The sequence below is a fragment of the Eublepharis macularius genome, chromosome 2 (assembly GCF_028583425.1).
Source record: "Eublepharis macularius isolate TG4126 chromosome 2, MPM_Emac_v1.0, whole genome shotgun sequence".
In the NCBI taxonomy this organism is placed as follows: Eukaryota; Metazoa; Chordata; class Lepidosauria; order Squamata; family Eublepharidae; genus Eublepharis; species Eublepharis macularius.
Window position 1 is genome coordinate 204,012,817 of NC_072791.1, and position 22,724 is coordinate 204,035,540.

At 36.9% G+C, this 22,724-nt stretch overlaps 1 protein-coding gene across 1 annotated transcript in view; it reads right to left on the reverse strand.

The window, feature by feature from the left end:
- The window catches only part of TTN (titin), a 330,572-nt gene that overhangs the window by 157,024 nt on the left and 150,824 nt on the right, over window positions 1–22,724 (reverse strand). The window contains exons 123-159 of the mRNA XM_054971277.1: window positions 22,633–22,716; window positions 22,212–22,316; window positions 20,633–20,734; window positions 19,308–19,373; window positions 18,798–18,875; window positions 18,476–18,553; window positions 18,112–18,192; window positions 17,489–17,569; window positions 16,086–16,169; window positions 15,765–15,839; window positions 14,916–14,993; window positions 14,325–14,732; window positions 12,459–12,542; window positions 12,189–12,266; window positions 11,903–11,986; window positions 11,432–11,515; window positions 11,095–11,178; window positions 10,843–10,926; window positions 9,586–9,669; window positions 9,104–9,178; window positions 8,859–8,933; window positions 8,649–8,723; window positions 8,409–8,483; window positions 8,161–8,235; window positions 7,913–7,987; window positions 7,665–7,739; window positions 7,417–7,491; window positions 7,140–7,223; window positions 6,012–6,440; window positions 5,339–5,419; window positions 4,205–4,288; window positions 3,891–3,974; window positions 2,516–2,599; window positions 2,292–2,372; window positions 1,658–1,735; window positions 1,400–1,480; window positions 35–121 (exon numbers count right to left, since the gene is read on the reverse strand). Of these exons, the coding sequence (XP_054827252.1) occupies window positions 35–121; window positions 1,400–1,480; window positions 1,658–1,735; window positions 2,292–2,372; window positions 2,516–2,599; window positions 3,891–3,974; window positions 4,205–4,288; window positions 5,339–5,419; window positions 6,012–6,440; window positions 7,140–7,223; window positions 7,417–7,491; window positions 7,665–7,739; window positions 7,913–7,987; window positions 8,161–8,235; window positions 8,409–8,483; window positions 8,649–8,723; window positions 8,859–8,933; window positions 9,104–9,178; window positions 9,586–9,669; window positions 10,843–10,926; window positions 11,095–11,178; window positions 11,432–11,515; window positions 11,903–11,986; window positions 12,189–12,266; window positions 12,459–12,542; window positions 14,325–14,732; window positions 14,916–14,993; window positions 15,765–15,839; window positions 16,086–16,169; window positions 17,489–17,569; window positions 18,112–18,192; window positions 18,476–18,553; window positions 18,798–18,875; window positions 19,308–19,373; window positions 20,633–20,734; window positions 22,212–22,316; window positions 22,633–22,716 (3,675 nt within the window). The remainder of the gene's footprint in view (window positions 1–34; window positions 122–1,399; window positions 1,481–1,657; window positions 1,736–2,291; window positions 2,373–2,515; window positions 2,600–3,890; window positions 3,975–4,204; window positions 4,289–5,338; window positions 5,420–6,011; window positions 6,441–7,139; window positions 7,224–7,416; window positions 7,492–7,664; window positions 7,740–7,912; window positions 7,988–8,160; window positions 8,236–8,408; window positions 8,484–8,648; window positions 8,724–8,858; window positions 8,934–9,103; window positions 9,179–9,585; window positions 9,670–10,842; window positions 10,927–11,094; window positions 11,179–11,431; window positions 11,516–11,902; window positions 11,987–12,188; window positions 12,267–12,458; window positions 12,543–14,324; window positions 14,733–14,915; window positions 14,994–15,764; window positions 15,840–16,085; window positions 16,170–17,488; window positions 17,570–18,111; window positions 18,193–18,475; window positions 18,554–18,797; window positions 18,876–19,307; window positions 19,374–20,632; window positions 20,735–22,211; window positions 22,317–22,632; window positions 22,717–22,724) is intronic.

Sequence of the window (22,724 nt, forward strand, 5' to 3'; positions counted from 1 at the left end):
GTTGCCTTATACATTCCTTGACAATACAATGTACCTTTGGTATGTAGAATCTCATGTTTCTCAGGAATGACAGCTATTTCGTCAATCTCTTCTAGAAGAACGTCTTCATAGGCTTCTGCCACTTTAAAGATATTAGTTTTTTTTTTTAGACATACAAAACTATACTTACAAAATCTTAGGACAAAAAAACAACCAAAGACTACAAACATACAGAGAGGCCATTCTTATTTAATAAACCCGTTACTACTTCTTATGCATCCTCAGAATCAATCGATTTTCAAGATTAACAGACTTATACATTTCTCTATTTGGAGGCTCAGGTTAAAACATGATGTGATGGTGGCAGATCAGTGTTGTCTAAACCTGGGTCTGCTCAATCTTATATAAAAGGTATGGCATACATGTGTGTCCAATTTTAAGAACAAAATAAGCATCAGCCTCAGTACTGGTCAATTTGTCTTGGAGATGGAAAAAAGGCTACTTCCTTTCAAAAGTAGTAAGAAAGGTTATAGCATACTAAGTAAATAGTATCCTTTTACAAAACAAGCTCTACTAATAAAGCCAGAGCTAGATACTTTAACTTGCTAGGCAAACCAGCTAGTAACAGATTGCATCATTGTAAATATTTAGACCCAGCTAAAATCTAAGTACTCTGGCTCGTAGAGTTACTGTATTATCCAGTAATTTTTTTCCTGGTTACCACCTATTATTTCTTTCACTGTCTTGTCATAAATCTTCATGACAAAGATTTTTATTAGGCAATACCTGGAGAACAGAGAATACATCTTTTAAATTTAAATGATGTTTTTCTTTGTGTGTGATTTATTTATTGCCATTTTTGAAGATCTATAGCTTATATTCAATGTATATCCTATGAATAATGTGATTGAGATATAAATACATTAATAATGCAGTCCTAAACATAGTTATACCCCCATTTAAATTAATGGGCTTAGAAGGATGTAACTCTGCTTAGGATGCAATGTAAAGGCAAAGGTAGTCTCCTGTGCAAGCACCGAGTCATTACTGACCCATAGGGGGACATCGCATCATAACGTTTTCTTGGCAGAAAACGGGGTGGTTTGCCTTCCCCAGTCATCTACACTTTACCCCCAGGAACCTGGGTACTCATTTTACTGACCTTGGAAGGATGGAAGGCTGAGTCAGCCTTGAGCCAGCTACCTGAACCCGGCTTCTGCCAGGATCGAACTCAGGTCATGAGCAGAGCTTGGGCTGCAGTACTGCCGCTTACCACTCTGTGCCACGGGGCTCATAGGATGCAATGTAAGCTACCTTAAATACAGTAATACACATGGAAGCTCGGGCTCTATAACACAGAACATAGATAACACTCCCAAAGAGGTTAGAAGATGAGATCTGTAATTAAAGGTGCATGTACCTTCAACTGATGTCGCTTCTTTCTTAGAAACTGGAAATGATACTGGTTCATCAGAGATGACTTTCTTTGGTCTCACAGGCACTTTAAAGATATTAGTTTGTTTTAGAAAATTTAAAAATGTGAAACACAAAGAAGACAGACAAAAGAAAATTATTTATGAAACTAGTGCATGAAATAACAGAAAAACTGTGATAAGGAGCTGTAACAGTGGCTTACTTGATGCTATTAATAATCACTTTCACTGAAAAGCTGATATACCTTTAGCTGCTGGAGTTTCCCGTTCTTTAGAAGTCCATAAAGGAGTTATTTCATGTGGCATCTCTTGAGCCTTGGGTGCTTTAAAGATATTAGTCTTTTTTTAGAAACACAGGTTACTTTAAATAAACGGTTAATACAAACAACACATAAACAAAGGACTGCAATAGAACACACAGTACAAAATTCCAGAAAAGTTCTACACATTGTTTCTCCCACGCTAAAAGTACAGTGATGAAACAAAACAGCTTTATAGTTTGCCTTTTCTTCTGTATTCACTCTGCCTTTGGAGAAACTTGGAATGCCAGATCAAAACTGATAAGATATTCTTAAAACTTTCCTCCTTAAAAATGGCACTGAGAGAACTCTACTGATTCATATGGGCATCATACTGTGAACAGGATATTAGAAGAGATTTTTGGTTATAGATGGTGATTGAAATTGAGATATTGAGATTTATTTGAGCAACTCTACATTATCAGTACCAACTTGCACCTCATCTCATTAGATTAATGTCCGTATTTGCATGAAATTGCAATCAATTTGCCTCTTGGTTTTCCTCACTCAACTTTAAATGAGATTAGGGAGTGTAAATAAAGGGAAGATACATCCCATTTCATTCCAGTTCTGTTATTACCTTCAATAAGTGGCGCTGCTTCTTTGGGGGCTGGCGTGGGTTTCTTCTTTTCTGGCACAGGTCTCTTTGCCAGTGGAGTCACTTTAAAGATATTAGTATCTTTTTGAGAATATGTACAAATGTAACATATAGAAGACAAAAAGGAAAGGGGTAAGGACAACTAACAGACTCAACAATCATACAAGAAAAGAAAAGGTTGGATATTTGTGGAAGAGAGGATATACCTTTCGCTGGTGGAATTTCCTGTTTTTTAGGAATACCCACAGGTGCCTTTTCTTCTGGGAGAGCTTCCTCTTCCAATTCAAGCACTTTAAAGATATTAGTATAATTCAGAAATGTCAAATGGCTTTGCAAAATGTAGGTTAGAAAGACAACATACAGTGACAATAATGCTGGAATGGAAGAGACACTAAAAGAAATACAACACATTTATAATCCATTCCTCACTATTAACACGTTGAGTTGTTTTCTTTAGCACTAAAATGAAATGGATAATAGCTCACACAATGATTCTTTTCTTCTGCCACCATAGCAGACACAGAGAAACCTTGGCTTGCTAAGAACCTAGAACTTTTATGCCTATATTCACCAGACTTTTCACGTTCGACAGGCCAAAACGTCCACAAGGTAGGCATTCAAATGGTCATCTCTACTACAATGCCTTCGTTGGACAAATAGTTTAAATTATAAACTTATGATTAACAAAACAAAGAAAACGTGATAGATTGGCTGACAGAGTGTTGAATTCAAAGGCGCCATTCTGCCAACAGCACACTGTTATGCCAGAGGAACAGCAATTCAGTTAAGATGGTGGGTAGCCTTGTAGGTCTGTAGTAGAATAGCAAGATTCAAGTCCAGTGGCACCTTAAAGACCAACAAGATCTTCAGGGAATAAGCTTTTGAGAGTCAGGTTCTCTGATGAACTTGACAAAGGTATCTGATGAAGTGAGACTGTCTCCGGAAATCTTTTTGTTCTTTAAGGTACTTATGCACTCAAATCTTAGCATTTCCATTGATGGAGGAGGGAAGGGTGATTTTTTAAAATTTGACACCCATGCTGTTCTTGAGAGCCAAGTGGCCTCCAGGAGCAGAATTTTGAGGGGCTCAGAGTACAGCCACAAGATGGGAGAAGCAAGCAATTCTTGTTCGGCCAGGTTTACTCCGCTGATGAGTGCTTTATACCCAACTCAGAGAGATTAAATACCACCACCAATTAGACACCTGGTCAGCGTCTAATTGATAGTTTCATGATATTAAGTGCAATTTTAATAAATGAAGGTGATTTTTTAAATTTAATTTTGTAAATTAAATTTAAAACTGATATACCTTCAACAGATGGAGCTTTCTTTGTTCTGAGAATAATATGTGGAAATTTTGTTTCAAAACAATTCTCTCATGAACTTCAAGAACTTTAAAGATTAGGTTCGTGGGAGTGAGAGGCACTTTAAAGACAGAAGGCTCTCAGAGTTCTTCGAAGAAAGACACACCATAACACAGTGTGTACTTTTACAAACTACTCTTGTAGGGCATTAGTATAAATGTTGAAGACATGAAAATATGAGAATTTGAATAAATCTTTTACTTTAGTATCGACTCTACCTTTAGGTGGTGAAGGCTCCTTTCTTTTTGGAACAGCCTTTGGCACTTTATCTTCAGGGACAGGTTTCTTAGGCACTTCAGGCACTTTAAAGATAGAGTATTTTATTTTTAATGATTAATTTATTTAGTAATCTTGGAAGAATGTTAATTAACAAATTATGAAAGAGGAAAACAAAAAGCAAAGTCACATACAGTGAAGACATTCAAACAGACAACCAATGAATACAAATGCACAACATATTTATGCAAAATGTAAATGGAAGATGAAATGGAAGAGTTTATTGGTTTGTAAAGAAAGTGAAGAGCAAAGGTACCTTTAGGTGGAGGAGTCACTTCTTTTTTAGGAACAGCAATAGGTACTTTTTCTTCTGGAACTGGTTTCTTGTGCACTGCAGGTACTTTAAAAACATTGATTTCTTTTTAAAGAACTTTTCATTCTTTGAATTATGAACAAAACACAACAAAACACACAAGTCGCACACAACATCACAAAAATGAAAAACAACCCTACCCATCTTAGGCAATACAGATTAAAAACACTTCCACGGAATACAGATGATTCCAGTTGGTCACCTCACTGTGACTTCCAGGCTAATATGACAATCCACATATACATACCCGGGCAAACATGCCACCAAGCACAATAAAATGTGTAAATCTGGACCTGAATACAAAATCCAGTTGTTTTCTTCCTCTCATACTCTCCTCAGTTTTTTTTCTAAAAGAATAATTTAATATATAGAAGCATCTTCAATTGGTCTTCATATTTTCTGAACTCTATTTTGCCTTCACCAGTGAAAACTTACAATAACTTAACTGAACTAATATGAGGAACATTTCTGAAATACTGGCTTGGATCCAGAAAACTGTGAGCAGAGTTTTCTCCTATGCAATGGGCCCTTTTTTTCCTGCTGCAGCTGCCTGCACCCCTGGTATTCCTAAAAATCTGGAAACCCTCTGGATTAGCATGAGATGTAGTGAAGGGAGCTGAGAGCCAAGCTACAAGTGACGCCTGACACAGGTTGGACACTTGTCAGCTTCCCTCAAGTTTTGATGGGAAATGTAGGCATCTTGGTCTTGTAGCTGTAATGGAGAGCCAAGCTGTAAAACCAGGACGTCTACATTTCCCATCAAAATTTGAGGTAAGCTGACAAGTGTCCAACCTGTGTAAGGAGTCACTTGTAGCTTGGCTCTCAGAGTGAAAGGAGACAGCCTTAGAGTCTGGGGCACCCCCCTAGCTGAGCAAGCAAAGGGCCTTCTGCTCCTGCAGGAAGCTCTTGGGCTGCTTGAAGATAGTTTGTATCTTCAAGCAGTACTTAATGATTAAAATAAATACTATTTTAGTATCCTCCCTGTGATCTTTTTGGCTAATGGAAACTGATAAAACACATCAAAGGAAATTTGGGCATTCAGAGTACATAAAGGAATGTGTTCAGTTGTGTGTGTACCTTTGGCCGGTGGAGCTTCTTTTTTAGGTACAGCACTGGGCACTTTTTCTTCAGGAACAGCTCTCTTAGGCACCTCAGGCACTTGAAAAACATTTTATTAAGGAGTTTTTGGTTACTTGCAAACAAACCCAATGAGTAAAATCAGAAGATAAAAAAATGGAGGGGGGGAGTGATCACCACTGAGGACTGGATGAGACAAGTTTGCATTCCTATGTTCATATATATATTTCTACAAAGATGAATTTTTCAGTAATTTAAAAAGTGCTGTCATAGCTCTTTTTAAAGTGTGTGTTTCACTCTGTATGTTGGCTGGACAATCATTATCAATGCACTTTCCTATCTATGTCTGATCAAGGGTTAGATGTTTATTATATAAAATAGCTCTAACTGCTGACTTATTTGGACATGCTGATTTCCAAAAGATCACATAAAGTAACTAAGGTGTAGTGTTTTAGCATTAGGATACTATTTGTACACAGCTGTAATCACAAATGATTTTTTAAAACTCCTCAGCAACAATGCCCAGGTTGGACTAATCTAAGGGAAAAGAGTTCCCCAGAGTGGATTCTTGTAAGTGCAGAAGTAATGAACATCAGAAAAACAAGATTTTGACATTAAAGGAAGAGATCAACATTAGGGCAAATGACAGCATACAAATAAAGAGTTAATATACCTATTGCTGTTGGAACTTCATACACCTCTTCATATACTTCAATCTCCTTATGCTCTCGAACCTCTTCATAATATTCAACTTCTTCTCGTTCCCGAGTTTCCTCATACTGCTCAACTTCTGGTTCTGGAGTTTCTTCATATTGTTCAAGTTCTTCTTCTGGTTCTGGAGTTTCTTCATATTGTTCAAGTTCTTCAGGCTCTGGTGCCTCCTCATAAAGTTCAACTTCAGGTTCTGGGACTTCTTCATATTGTTCAGGTTCTGGGACTTCCTCATATTCTTCAGGTTCTTCAGCCTCCTGTACTTGCACAAACTCTTCAATCTTCTCATATGTCTCATACCGCTCATATTCTTCATATATGTGTTTTTCAACAGTGGGAGCAGGAATAATGACCTTTTCTTCTGGGATGGGTTTCTTATGTACCGCAGGCACTTTAATGAGATTATTAACTTTTAATTATTTCAAGGAATGTTGCTGCCACATAAAAGCATACAACAAAACTTCACTTACCCTCAAGTATCTTTTTATGAAATATTAGTATAACTATCATCATTAGCAGTAAGAGGTTAGAAAAAATGAAGAAGAAAAAAAATCTTTACGAGAGGGACACAGAACTATCTTTAAGAGGATTAATTTCCTTTGGTTTAGTAGTAGGTACTTTTTCTCATGGGACTTTCTCTTAAATATCTGAGATATAGGGTTGCCAACTCTAGGAAGCTTTGGGCAAGGGAGGGATCTCAGTAGAGCATAATGCCATAGAATTCACCCTTCAAAGCAGCCATTTTCTCTGGGGGAACCGATCTCTGTTGTCTGGAGATCAGTTGTAATTCTGGGACATCTCCAGGTCCCACCTGGAGGTTGGCAACACTATGCATCTCAGACTGAAATCCTATGCACACTTATTGGCGAGTAAGTCTTGCTGAAAACAGTGGTATTCACTTCCACAGAAACATACATAGAATCCACTCTATGAGAATTGAAAAAAACTACATAATGGGTTCATGAAACAACAACAAAACACAACAAGATAAATTACATTTATTCACAGACTATGTATGACAAAACACAAAATCTAGTAATACGAAAATATTACATCCAGTTCAAATTTTACCAGATAAGAATAGATGTACCTTTTATAGGTGGGGCTTCCACTTTTTTAGGAGGAGCAGCGGGTACCTTCTTTTCTGGGACAACTTTCTTGGGCACCTCAGGTACTTTAAAGATATGGCACCACTTTAGCATTGTTTCTTATAATAACATCAGTCAAAAATATAAGATCACAAACTACACAGGAACATACACGACACCACAGATGTTTAAGCCATTGAGATCATGTGTAACAGAATCACATAACACACTTGTTAACGTAATGATGGATGTTTGCATGTATTACATATATGAATCTACCTTTGGCTGGTGGAGCTGGCACTTTTTTGAGAACAGGCACTTTCTCTTCTGGGACAGGTTTCGGAACTTCGGGCACTTTAAAGATATTACATGATTTTAAGAATTTGATTTCAAGCCACCACACACAAACATAGAAGACAGGATGACATCAGAAAAAAGAAGACATCACAAACCATTTATTTAACTCTTAATTGAAGAATATAAATGTTAAGAATGAATATTTCCATGTATTATATATAAGGATGTACCTTTGGCTGGTGGAGCAGGCACCTTTTTGGGAACAGGCACTTTCTCTTCTGGGACAGGTTTCGGAACTTCGGGCACTTTAAAGATATTACATGATTTTAAGAATTTGATTTCAAGCCACCACACACAAACATAGAAGACAGGATGACATCAGAAAAAAGAAGACATCACAAACCATTTATTTAACTCTTAATTGAAGAATATAAATGTTAAGAATGAATATTTCCATGTATTATATATAAGGATGTACCTTTGGCTGGTGGAGCAGGCACCTTTTTGGAAACAGGCACTTTCTCTTCTGGGACAGGTTTAGGAACTTCGGGCACTTTAAAGATATTATACGATTTTAAGAATTTGATTTCAAGCCACCACACACAAACATAGAAGACAGAATGACATCAGAAAAAAGAAGAAATCACAAACCATTTATTTAACTCTTAATTGAAGAATATAAATGTTAAGAATGAATATTTCCATGTATTATATATAAGGATGTACCTTTGGCTGGTGGAACAGGCACTTTTTTGGGAACAGGCACTTTCTCTTCTGGGACAGGTTTAGGAACTTCGGGCACTTTAAAGATATTATACAATTTTAAGAATTTGATTTCAAGCCACCACACACAAACACAGAAGATAGGATGACATCAGAAAAAAGAAGACATCACAAAACATTTATTTAACATTTAATTGAAGCATATAAAGGTTAAGAATGAATATTTCCATGTATTATATATAAGGATGTACCTTTTGCTGGAGGAGCAGGCACCTTTTTGGGAACAGGCACTTTCTCTTCTGGGACAGGTTTAGGAACTTCAGGCACTTTAAAGACAGAGTGTTGTAAGAATGAGGTTTTTTATGCACACACAAATATGTAAGACAACAGAAAGCTTTGTCCTATTTATCTGAATTCCTTAATGCCTCATTGAGGAATGGAAATGATTATTAATGTTAAAATGTTTCTCTACACCATCTTATATATTATACCTTTTGCTGGAGGAGCTGGCACTTTTTTAGGAACAGGCACTTTCTCTTCAGGGACAGGTTTAGGAATTTCAGGCACTTTAAAGACAATTATAGTATTGTAAGAATGTGTTTTTATCACACCACACACAACATGTAAGACATCACAATGTTTATTGAAGACTATAAATTACTGTGAATGTAATAATGAATACTTATTGCATCTTATTGTACCTTTGGCAGGAGGAGATGGCACTTTTTTCGCAACAGGCACTTTCTCTTCAGGGACAGGTTTAGGAATTTCGGGCACTTTAAAGACAATACATAATTTTAATAACTTGTTTTCAAGATACCACACACAGACAGAGAAAACTGCACAAAGATTTTAACAAATGATTAGAATTATTTAGTATATAATTGAATGACACAAAAGTGTATTAATATACAAATGAATTTTTCTTTATACAATATTCGACTACCTTTTGAAGGAGGAGGTGGCACTTTTTTGGCAACAGGCACTTTCTCTTCTGGGACAGGTTTAGGAACCTCCGGTACTTTAAAGACATTACAGTATTGTAAGAGTATGTTTTTTAAGCTACAGTGTTATCAAACATGAAGCATAGGGACAGTAACATGTATAGTATAAGCAAGAAATTAGCTGAACTAGTTAAGAAAGAGGAATCCTAGTAATTCAAGAGCTCAGCAGACAATATTTCACATTAAGAACAAGAAAGCCATATGTTTTTATACCTTGCAAACAGACAGAACTGACATAAGAATACAATTTCAAGCCACACAATTCTGAAATACTTCCTGTACATAGTTATTCTAATGCCATTGAGTTCAGTGGCAAGAAGTGTATAGAATTAAGTCTGGCCACTTATTGGCAGAAACCCATTGCAGAAAAAGATAATGAAATGCTGATATAATAATTCTTTTATATATGAATGAACGTATATACCTTTTGTAGGAGGAGGCTCCACTTTTTTGGGAACAGCTGCAGGGATTTTCTTTTCTGGGGCAACTTTCTTTGGCACTTCTGGGACTTTAAACATATTTTTTTCAGGTTAAAATTTGTGTGTTGATAATCAGTTTCAGAAATAAAGAGAAAACATAAGTTACATCAAACACAAGCATACACAAACAGAAAAAACAAACAAAACAGGCCAGGACTCAAAAGGCTTCTTGTGCTTTATTGAAGAAGTTTGCACTAGTGGAATTTTTGACTTCTTTTCTTTGAACAGCAACCCTTCAATGCCATGTTACAAACAGTTTTTGAAACGCCACTCAGTTTTTAAAGCAGTTTGCCTGGCAACATATGGAACTGCTGTTTAATACAATTAAGTTTAATGTCCTCTTTGGTCCACAGAACTAGTGTAACAATTATCTGGCTATTAGCCATAGTTTTGTTTATAAACCTTACAATACAACAATTGCAGATGTCTTTACTTAGATAGCAAAAATAGAAAAGAGTCCAGTAGCACCTTTAAGACTAACTTTACTGTAGCATAAGCTTTCGAGGATCACAGTTCTCTTCTTCTGACGAAGGTAACTGTGATTCTCGAAAGCTTATGCTAGAGTAAAGTTGGTTAGTCTTAAAGGTGCTACTGGACTCTTTTCGATTTTTGCTACTACAGACTAACACGGCTAACTCCTCTGGATTTACTTAGATAGTGTTCTCTTCTGGAACTTAAAAACATACTTGCCTTTAAAGAAATATTTATTTTCAAAACACAAAGGAAAAAAGAACCATGAAACAAAACCAAGAATATTTAAAAGAAGAAACGGTACAAAATGAAAATTGAACCTGTAATCTTATACACACTTATTAGGGAGTAAGCCCCACTGAGTTCAGTGAGATCCATTTCAGGATAAACACTCATAAGATTAGACTCCATGATACTTATGAACAGGGCTTTTTTTCTGGGAAAAGAGGTGGTGGAACTCAGTGGGTTGCCCTCGGAGAAAATGGTCACATGGCTGGTGGCCCCGCCCCCTGATCTCCAGACAGAGGGCAATCTAAACTCCCCTCTGTCTGGAGATCAGGGGGTGAGGCCACCAGCCATGTGACCATTTTCAAGAGGTTCCGGAACTCCGTTCCACTGCATTCCCGCTGAAAAAAAGCCCTGCTTATGAAGCAGAATGCAAAGAATGAAGATGATACTATACCATGAATTTAAAAGAGATCTTTGATAAAGCTAAGGAAGGATTGATGTACCTTTTGCAGGTATTGCTTCTTTTTCTTCTGGTATATAAACAGGTGCTTCTTCCTCTGTGACAGGCTCCGTTGGTATTTTCAGCACTTCAAAGATGCAATTTGAAGAAAATTTATGATGTATTGTCATAACAACAAAACAATAATAGAAGAAATTGACAATTGAGGAACAACAATAATATCTGACATGTAACACATACCACATTTAAGATTATGTAAGCAAGCATGTGAGAGCATGAAGATAAATTAATCTACCTTTAGCTGCTGGTGGTTCTGGCTTTTTAGGCACAGCAAGAGGCACTTTTGCTTCGGACACAACTTTCTTGGGTACCTCGGGCACTTTAAAGATATTAAGAAATTGACTATGCATGGATATACCAGAAACAGAAAGAAGACATGTAGCAGAAGACAAACATAAAAACCATCGATGCACAGGGGATTATGGTTGTGAATCTAGAAGCTTGTTGGCTTTAGTATGGTTAATATTATACTTTATAGTACTTTGCTAATATTTTATATGGATGCATGGGTAAAAAACACTTAGGCATGTACGTAAAATCTACATATATTTTCCAGTTAATGCTTCAGGTACTTTTTGGTGTAGGAGGCTCTGGTTTTTTAGGAACCGAAATAGGAATTTTCTCTTCTGGCACAGCTTTTTTTGGCACTGCTGGCACTTTAAAAACATTAATTTGTACATTATTTTAAAAATTTTTACACCCTTTTCAGTATTAAAATTAAACAAAAATAGTATCAAAACCAGAATTGCATGAAAGGGATGTATCTGAATCATTTTTAGTTGAGGAACTTATACAGACTGAAATACATAGGTTTTTATTGTTGTATCCTACTTTAGGTTGGAAGAAGTTCCCACAGTCTATGGAGCCTTCCTCCAACTTAAGTGGCTCTCCAATCGTACAAACAGCCAATTATGATGGAGGAAGGCTTCCAACTTTGCTTAGTGGAATGGTAGGATACAGGCAAATATATCAGGACAGTAGCTCACAATGATGACTAAGTAAACAAAGTTCAAATTGTCTGTATATATTATAAAGTAATGTACCTTTAGCGGGAGGAGCTTCCACTTTCTTAGGTACTGGAACAGGCATTTTCTCTTCAGGGGCAGCTTTCTTGGGAATTTCAGGCACTTAAATTTAAATATATGATACTCTAAGAATGTAATTTTGTTTCGACAAAACACAGAAGTGTGACACAGACCTCAAGAACACAAACACAGAGTAAACTTTTTACAAAGAAAACATCTTTTTTGAAACATTACATGTAGCAACCAAAGAGGGAACAAGGAATGCCAAATTTGTATGAACAAGGTAAATCCTAGAATGTTTTACCTTTAGCTGGCGGAGCTTCTTTTCGTTTGGGCACCGGGATCTTTTCCTCTGGGACAGGTTTCTTTGGTACCTCGGGCACTTTAAAGATAGGTTTTGAGATTTTTGAGGCCATCCAGCCACTCAAAGCACATTAAAACAGAATGGCAACAAGAGACAGAGCTAAAAACATTTCTATAACAATCCCCCTTTCTTCTCAAATGTCATTCTTGAACTAAGAAACAGATTCCTTTGAAAAACTGAAAAGACAATGCCAATGCAGTGATGCTGTACCTTTAGCTGGAGGGGCCTCTTTTTTCTTGACCACTGGCACAGGGACCTTTTTCTCAGGCGTGGGTTTCTTGAGAACCTCAGGCACTTTAAAGACAGCACTTTATTTAAAAGAGCGTACTCACAAAACAAGAGTATAAGAAATCATTGTAAGACTTTATATATCCCATGTAGGACCCTAGTACATGCCAACAAGAAGTAAGTAGTAGTATCACATTAGGGGATAACACAACATTAAGGGATAAAACAATAAAACAATTGCTCTTTCTGTCTTATTCCAGAATCAATTTAACCAGTCTAATTCAGTTTACATTCAAATCCATTTGACTAAATTGAATTAAGTTCAAGCGCATGACTGTTAAGTGTTAACTGGCTTTGTGGGTTACAGTCTTTGGACTATTTCATACAATTTTTGCCACATGCCAATTTATGGTTTGAAGCTCAATGTGTAATTTGAAGCTGGAGTTCAGCTATTGGTTAAAGTAGTCATTTGATAATGTCAGTCACTTAGCCTGCAGATCTTTGTGGGTTTAAGTGGATTAAAAGGTTTCCAAATCCAGTTGTATGTGGACCAGAGAAACAAGCACATGACTAACTAGGATGGATACCGTAGATTAGGATGAAATGCCATGGCTACTTCCATAGACGGGACTGGCTGACCATGCTGGAGCAAAGAGCCATTATGTTACATTGGCCATGTCAATTACTGATCTCATTTTTTATTGCTGTTGTTCAGCAGAATATTCTTCTATGCTAAAAAGATGTTTTACCTTACTTTATGTAACCCACATGATATTTGATACTCAGTTTTCCAAATACAGCTGACATACAAATGTAGAATTTTTAATCAACTGGGAGAAGTTTGGATGTAGATAAATTATAATTCTGGGAATTTTTGCATAATTATTGATGGCACTCCTTGAAGGCCAATGGCCATATACAATAAAACGAAATCTGATGGCACTCCTTGAAGTATAGATGTTTGGAATAGTAATTACTTTGGATGTGCATATAAAAAAAATTCCAGATTAATTTTGAATCTGAATTTCGGAGAGCATGCTTTTTATTATCCTGGACTGATGGGCCTCTCTTTACTGTTTCAGGATTTTTTTCAGTTTTTTTCCCCAGGTATCAGAAATTCATGATGATTTTAGCAATTGCCCCTTCCATCTCTCCCACCAGAAGTAGTGGGAACAGAGAGGAAGGGGAAGCTGGTCTTCCAAATAGCTGTTTGACAGCATCTCCCTCTCTTTAAATTTTAAAGAGCTATTGTTTTCTATGGGATTGGAGGTCAGAAAATAACAACCATTTAAAATTTAAAGGGGCTGGAGAATCTGACTCACAGCTGGTCAGATAGACCTGGCCTCTAAGCCATTATTTCCTATGAGCATTATAAATGATCTACCAAAATAGATCTACCATCTATAGGAAATAATGCAGGCAGTAGACCTGGCCTCTTTAGGGAGAGGCCTAGAGAGGCCAGATCTGCCTGATCAGCTGTCAGTTGGCACCTCACCCCTTTTTGGCTTCTAGCACCAGGAATCCAAAACACTCCCAAAATTCTGGGAGAAAAAAATTTGATACTTCCAGAATTTTGGAGGTTTGGAGTCCTTGGATATGCCCAAACCAATCCAAAAAAGCTAACGTGGTTCATTTTCATCTTAGGTATATCCGAGTGCATATTCTTATTATTTCAAATCAAGCTATTTCTACACACAGCATAATTCCACACACACAACACACATCACCTTTGTACATGATCAAAACATTCACAAAGGTAATGGAACGCAAAATGAAAATCTCTAACATAAAAGCAAATTATAAAAAAGATCCTTTTGTTCTTCAATATATTGGAAAACCAAATTTTACCTTTAGCTGGGAGAGGTGGAGGAGGAGCCTCTTCTTCATATTGAGGAACTTCCTCCTCTTCTTCATAGGCAGGAATTTCTTCTTCATAGTGAGGAACTTTCTCCTCATAGTGAGTTACTTCCTCCTCATAATGTCTAATCTCTTCCTGATATTCTGTGACTCTCTCCTCATAGCGAGTGACTTCCTCCTCATATTGCGTGGTTTCTTCCTCTTCATATCGTACAGCTTCTTCCTCTTCATATTGGGGAGCCTCTTCCTCTTCTTCATATTGAGGAGCTTCTTCTTCCTCCTCATATTGAGGAGCCTCTTCCTCTTCCTCATACCGAGGAGCCTCTTCCTCCTCTTCATATGCAGGAATTTCAACATGGACCACTTCTTTTTGAATAACAGTCTTACGAACTTCAGGGGCTTTAAAGATACAAATTGTTGTGAGTCTTCTTAGCTACGATACTCACACATAGTAAGAACCAAAAACACATTGCAATGTGTTAAACCAAAACAGAACATTCAGAAATACTACAGAATAACATCTAGTACACATTTATAGCATACAGAGAACACAAATCGGTACACTAGCAAACATACTGTTACCTGGAGGTTTCTTCACTTTTGCGGTAACAGAAATGGGCACCCTTTCTTCTGTGGTGATTTTCACAGGTGCTTCAGGCACTTTAAAGACAGTATATTTACATTTAAGAATGTCTGTAACATTTACATAGAAGCCCATAAAAAGCAGCAAGAAGTTTGACACAACACACATTTCCATTGGCAGACCAAATAAAAAACAAATTGAAAAAGAAAAAGTGAATTTTATGTGTAGTTTTGAGTATACCTGTTTTATAGGAATTCTTTTTTCATATTTATCTAACACGAAATCTTGGAAATCGACTATATAGACTAAAGGTAGAATAGTTGTTCATTTCTTTTAAAAAGTACCATAATCTTAAAATTCTCTAGACAGAAAGATTCTGTATGTTCATAAGATGACTGATATTTTCAACATAACATTCCAAGAGGATGCACAGCTATTTTCAATTTGCTGTATTATATTGGACGGATAGAGGTTCTGGAAACTTTTGGTCCACTGTTCACATATCAGGGCTTTGAAATAGTACTAGCTTTCTTTAAAAGTTTCTACATGAATCCCAACTGCCATTTGACTTATGGTACTCTGAACATTTTGCTATTTTAAGAGGGAACTGAGACTTCAGTTTTTGTTAGGTGCAACAAGCTACTGCAATGAAAAAAAATGGGGGGGGGGAGTGGTACAACTTTTAATTAATCATTAATTGACTTTATTTGTGAAAATTCCTGAAACAATCAAGGGATGATAGTTATCTCCTTAAGCCAACAGCTGTACATTTTCATTATTTCAGACTGAGTGGCAACCTACACTATTCACCTTTGTTACAGTTTCTGTTTCCCCCCTTAATTTCATACCTGTATATGAAATCTCCTTCTCTGTATGGAGAGAAACAGATACTTCCTCTGAATATCCCCATTGCTCTTCCACAGCTGTTATTAAAGACAGAATTTACCTTTAGTATTTCTTACTGAGAAATACTACTTGAGGCATAAAATGAGAACATTTATTGTTCAAAAATAATGTTAAAGACTAGTCTTCTTTATTTAAATATAAGAATTAGTTAAGGCACCTGAAGTGTTTTCCTTCACTTTCTGTATTTGAAGGGAAAAATAATTTCCACAGTAATAGGTATTAGACATGAGGGCTAAGTTTGTTTTAGTTCAAACCTTGAGTACCTTTTTCTGGAGGAGCTGGTTTTCTTTTGGGGACAGCAATGGATACTTTCTCTTCAGAGACAACTCTTTTTTGGACTTCCGGCACTTGAAAGATAGCAATTTTAAGAAAATGGTATTGTGAATGTAAGCCTCTTTGTGTGATGTGTTATTGTTGGTAATTAAGAGGACAAAAAGTATAAACTATTACACATTTGCTACACTGACAATTTAAAAAAGGGACCAACGTAACAACGTATATAAACAAACACACATTTCACAGAGATTTTAAAAACTGACAAACTTTTGATTTTTGGAATTTATTCCCTAGCTATTTTGTTCTTAAATTTCTTATTTAAAATAGACACCCTAATGTAGTATATATGTAGGTTTTGAAAGAGAAATAAACGTCATGGAAATGAGGAAGGTTATTAAAGAACAAATCAGGAAAGAAAGGAAATGAAGTATGCGCAAATAACATATGAGAAGTATGTCTGGATTCAAGACAATATTTCCTCACTTGTGGCCAAATGTAACAATTACAAAACAAAGGACATGTACATAGAGATCTGAAGGACTGGACCCATTTCACAGACATAATAAACAACAGAGCAGAAGACATTACATACTATGGAATCCATTGAAGATCTGAACACAAAGAGCTGTTGCCTACCAGCAAAGACATGAACTGAGCACCCAAAGTGAGTATTCAAATAAATGGTGCTGTCAGTTGGATTTTAGTAGATCAATCATTGCCTTATAACCAATTGATCAATCTAAATATGTAAACTTTCATTCAATCAACCTCTCTCGATTGACATGCCATTTTAAGATATTGAAGGAAATGTGAAAAATCTTTTTATTTAACAAACAAAACCAATGAGACATTGCTAGAGGGAGCGGCCTACGATTTCATTACATAGCCATCTGTTATTTCTTTACCGATTACAATCATACTACAGAATCAAAATAGCTTCAAAACTAAAGGAAGAGGACCCTTATCTCCCAGCATCATCAGTGTGGTTTTGACTTCCGCTGCTTAAAACTGGTCCCTATTCATTAATGTACTAAAACTTTAGTTGATTAATCTATCAGTTAATCCATTTAATTAACAATCACTGCAGCCTTAAGAAGAGTTACCCACTTCTAAGTCCTTTGAAGTCAATGGGCTGAGAGGGGCATGTCTGCTTATGATGGCAATGTAAAGCTTGGTATATCGTAAAAGCTGGAAGGGTACAGTGCAAAATATTACAAGGTTGAAACTTCTTGTCATACATATTAAATATAATACTCTGCATCTGCTTAAAAGCTGAAGCAGAATTTTTATGAATTTCTAGAAACGTTTAAAATCATGATGCTTCCTAACATCAGAGGGTGCGTGTTCCTGATATGAAATTGCCTTTTGCAGTCAGAGCAAGTTGATGTACCTTTAGCTGGTGGAGTCACTTTCTTCGGAACTGGAACAGGGACTTTCTCCTCTGGCACAGCTTTCTTTTGCACAGCTGGCACTTTAAAGACATTATTCATTTTCAGGTGATTTTACTCACTCAAAGACGACAAATACACAATTCAGTACAAAGACATACCAGATTTAAGTTGAAAGGGAAACAAACACTAACATATTAATGAGGACAAAGGACAGAGGCTCCTAACAGTTCCCGTTTTCTAGGCCATGCCCAGTGGGATTGTTTGCTATTTTTCATTGACTCCAGTGCCATTGCCCAAGCCAACTTTTAAAGTGCTCCTAGTTTCAAAGATGGTTTGTTGTGTGTCTGAGGGGACCAGTATTTGAGGACCAAACATCCTGTTGAACATTCAAAGCTGGTTGTGTGGTTCTTAGATTCCCAGACTATGGCTGATTCCACACACGTTGGATAATGCACTTCCAATCCTCTTTATAGATCATTTGGAACAGATTTTTTCGTGTGCGGAACAAAAAATCCACCTCAAATGATTGATAAAGTGCATTGAAAATGCATTATCCAACGTGTGCAGAATCAGCCTATATTAAGAGACAGACAACTTCTGTAAAGTTTAGAACTTAATATACCTCTTTTTGGTGGAGCTTCCTCTTTTTTGGTAACAGACACTATTTCTTCAGTGATAATTTTTTTCTTCTGTACTTCAGTCACTTTAAAAACAAGAATGGTAGGGATAGTGCCATGTGAAAATTCAGCATGGGATTTTAAGTCAAATAGATAGAAATACATGGATTTTTAACTTTATACAAAACATATATGTGAGACAGTGGCACTGACAACACTAATGGCAGAAGATTAAAAAATGATTGAGAGGAGCTGATAATCCCTCAACATAGCATCAAATACAAATAGATCCCAAGTGAAACTGAACAACAAAAAGATACAACATTATATGGACAAAATAGGTTATTGAGAATAGTTTTTGCTGTTTACCTTTGGGTGGTGGAGGTTCTTTTACTTTAGGAGTAACTTTAGGCGGAGGCTTTTCTTCAGGAGGCACTTTCTTGACCACTTAAAAATATCACAATTTTATAATGTTGGAGTGATTTTATTACCATGAAAGGGGGAAACACACTAAAGACTAATAACACACACATTTCATCTAACAAACATAGTTTAGACAGATATCAAGAACAAGTAAGTGTTGCCCAAAAGAGATTAATTTCAGATCAACCTTTTTTATTCATAGAAGATTATATAGCACAGGACAGAAAAGCTGTTTTTCCTAAGGTTAGGAAATAGTTTATGTATATACCTTTGGCTGGAGGTGGTTCCACTTTTTTCGGAATGGGAACTTTCTTTTCTGGTTCAGGTCTTTTCCGTACCTCAGGCACTTCAGGAAGAATAGTAAAGAATATGTAATTTTTTTGTGTAATCTATTTACGTAAAAATATATATAATTTGTTGTGAGGAATATTAGATCTGCCCATTCAAACGGTAATGAAAATAAAGAGATAACTAAGCTACTGAACACAAAATATAGTTCTAGTGTTCGGCATTTTAGCCCTGATCATGAAGTTCACAGATGCGTCAATGCAATAAAACATAATAATCTGTACACAGTAGAAGGAAACAATATACAGACAACAGTAACACAAATAATTACAGTTGACAAAGGTGTTGTATCTGACTGGGTTCAAATAGTTAAAATATGAAACTGTGTCTTTTCAGAACTGAGAAAGGCAGATGCATTAACAAGCTGGTTGAAAACAGAAGTTTGCAGTCTCATTTAAAAACAAATACAAATGTTTATTTTGAAGAATACCTTTAGCTGGTGGCGCTTCTTCGGGAACAGTAACATGAACCGTCTCCTCAGTGTAATAGGCCTCTTCTGTTAAAGATATTGTTAAGAACGAACAATTGAAAAAGTCGGCATAAGAATGTTGGTACTAACGTCAAAACAAGAAAAGCAAGATTTGTTAGACACAGAAACGCTCACAGAAATTACATGATTTGCTCGCACAGAAATTTTGGTTTAGGACCACTTCAGATGTTGACAAGCTCAGATGTTGACAAGCTCAGAAAATGCTTGCGTGTGGGGTGACGCCATAGGATCTTCGAAGAACAAGCGTTCAAGTCAATAGGTAACTATGAATGGAGCAATTTTGAATACAACTGTATTATTAATACATCTATCTGCCTTTAAGAGGCTGCTATGTTTTTCTTTATTATGTCAATGTTGTGACCATGTTGTAACATTCACAACATAGAGGCCGTTTCCAGATGGCTTACCTTCTGCCGCTCCATGCCACAACGCTGCGGCTCGTGCCGGGGAAAACGCGAAATATTACGTTTTCTCACGCGAGTTTTGCACAACGTCGCACAAAACTCGCGCAATTTTTCGCGTTCGCCCCAGGACGAGCCGTGACGTTGCAGCATGGAGCGGCAGAAGGTAAGCCATCTGGAAACGGCCAGAGTGTGGGTTGGATACAGCAGTATTAGAACAGAAATGCAAACTCACTTACCACAGTTCTACTTGCATAAGTAATAGTGCTAGATATGCTGCAATACCTGTAATTGCTTGCACAGTGTCTTGTGCAAGTAGAAATGCAAATTAGGACACAATAAGTTTAAGTTAGTGCAAGCTGCCAGCATGGTTGGTTTAGTACATTTCTGCTTGAAAAAAAGGTTTGATAGTGCACACGGAAATCTTTTGCTGTACTCAATCCCTGTGTTTCAGAAGGTTTTCAAACTATCTGAGCTAAGCCAACCAAATAAGAAACAGAAAGAAATAATACACAGACGCAAAAGAAGAAAATAAGAGAAGACTTAGAACTGGTGCACTACTTCAATTGAGAAATACTAGGAAGGAAGATGTAAATATTCTCAGATCTGCTCTTCTGCACTGCAGTCCTATGCAGTTATTCCAGTCTACTTCCATGGAAGTCAATGGACTTAATCATAAATAAACACATAGTTTAACCAATAGTTTAACTATGCAGAGTTAGTCCATTCTGTGACACAAATCATACCACAATTAGCAGATGATGCATTCAGAGAAGTGTGAAATTTACATGCATTCATTTGAAATGATGGAATTACTGGCATTATGCTACTCTGGCACTATTTGACTATGGAGTAGGGGCATACCTGACACTTCTGAAATCTCTTCCTCTCTTTCATAAGAAATGGAAACTTCTTCTTCTACCTCTTCTTCTTCTTCTTCTTCCACTTCTTCAACCCATCTTTCCACTGTTGGTGTTTCAAAGGAGGGTTTAGTTTGTTTGTTTTTTACTATTGCTATGAAATGTGATTTTAGATCTATAACTATGTTTGTTAGGTCTTTATGATTGCTACAGACATGCAGACATAGGACAGTAAACTGGATTGCATATACAAAAGACATATAACATATTAAACATTGAATATCAGCTGCGAATCCAGGTAATGTCAGAACTTTTTCATTGCAACTAATATATAAGAAGACCCTCTTGCAAAATGGCCATCTAAGTCCATTGAAGTCAATGGGCTTCAAAAGGTACAACTCCGTTTAGGATGACACTCTCAGTTAGGGTTAGGCACAGTAGTGATATCTGGCCTTTCCCCCTGAACTACGAAATTTTATGTTCCTGTTATGTAGTGACTCAAACATGGGCTGGGTTTCCATCTAGAAAAAAGGAGAAGAGCTTTCATGGGGAAGAAACAACCCCTGGTGTGCCGGATAGCCTTTACATTGACTTAAATCATTTTGATTATTTTGTACAGATCACAGAAGGATGAGCACAGAATTATGTTCTGAGCAAATCCACATGGGTTTGTTTCTTTATTCTATCCTGCTTTTTTTCTTTTTTTTGATACAGAAATCTCAAGCTGGCTAAAGCAAAAAAAAATTGCTAGGTAAAAGTAGACCAATGGAAAGGCCTCTTGCCTGCTTCTTGCAAAGTGACTTGATGCTAAAGGTTTTGAGAAGGAAGCTGCAAGGCAGCATTTGAAACAGCAGGCCAATGGAAAGGGCCTTACTCTCTTTGATTCTCTGGCAAAGCTGCTGAGTGGAATGAAGGCCGTTCTGACACATGCACCCTTTGGACAAAGCGAGGGGAAAGGGGCAGGGTTTGGCTGTGGTTTGGTTTGAAGGGAGAGCCCAGTTGAGCTTATGCTACATGTCAATGATGTAACTTCTGGTGTGATCAGAAGTGTTACATGAAGGCCAATTCTTCAACACCCCTCTCAAAACATAAGTTTTGTACCAGGTTCCCCAAACTGGATGTATTCTTCCTGCAGCCACACACCATCTGCTGGGAAGTCTCTTTAAAACTGAGGGAGAGCCCAGTTTGGCTCAGAACTGTGGCATGGGGGGAGGAGGGGCTCTTGCTTCCCCCTCTGCTGTTTTCCCAAGCCAAAATGGTACCAGGAGGAGTTATGCTCCTCATTTTGCAGCTGTACACTATTTATATTCTAGATTTTGAATGTGGCTTGAGAAAAGAAATTTACTCTGAGGATCTTCTTTGCATGTAAAATGTTCCAACATGTAAAGTGTTTTAATACACTTAGGAATACACAGAAACAAATACGTCAATATTCATATTAACAGGAAATAATGAAAACCGGAAACTGTCAATATTCTTATTAACAGGTAGTAGGGAAAACCAGGACAGACAATTATTTTATGAGAACCGGATGCATCTAAAAAGGGTTATGTTTCTCACAGTTCCAATCATTTGCAATATACCTTCAGGAGGAGGAGCTTCCACTCTCCTAGTAATGGCAATAGACACTTTTTCTTCTGAAACAAACATTTTCTCTTCTAAAACAGCTCTCTTAGGTACCTCGGGCACTTTGAAAGACATTAAACGTATGACTTTGAATTGGAATGTGCAGAATCCTGATGGCTAATGCTACTGTTGTGAAGATGTTTATCTCTGAGTTACACAACTCAAAAGCATGAAAGAGACAAGTACATTACAGAAAGCTTAATATGCAACGTACAAAATAAAGCTAATGTGGGACTTAAAACAAACAAACAAATAAAGATATCCACTCATGCAAATGTCTTGGAATTGTCACTAACAACATGACAGCAGTATATGACAATAGCTGTTGGGCTAAAAGAGAAAGACAAAAGCTCTTTTAGGAAGGATAAGATTGCATACCTTTTGGTGCAGGCACTTCCACTTTTTTGGGAACAGCAACAGGTAATTTTTCTTCAGGAATGGCTTTTTTCGGTACCTCAGGCACTTCAAAG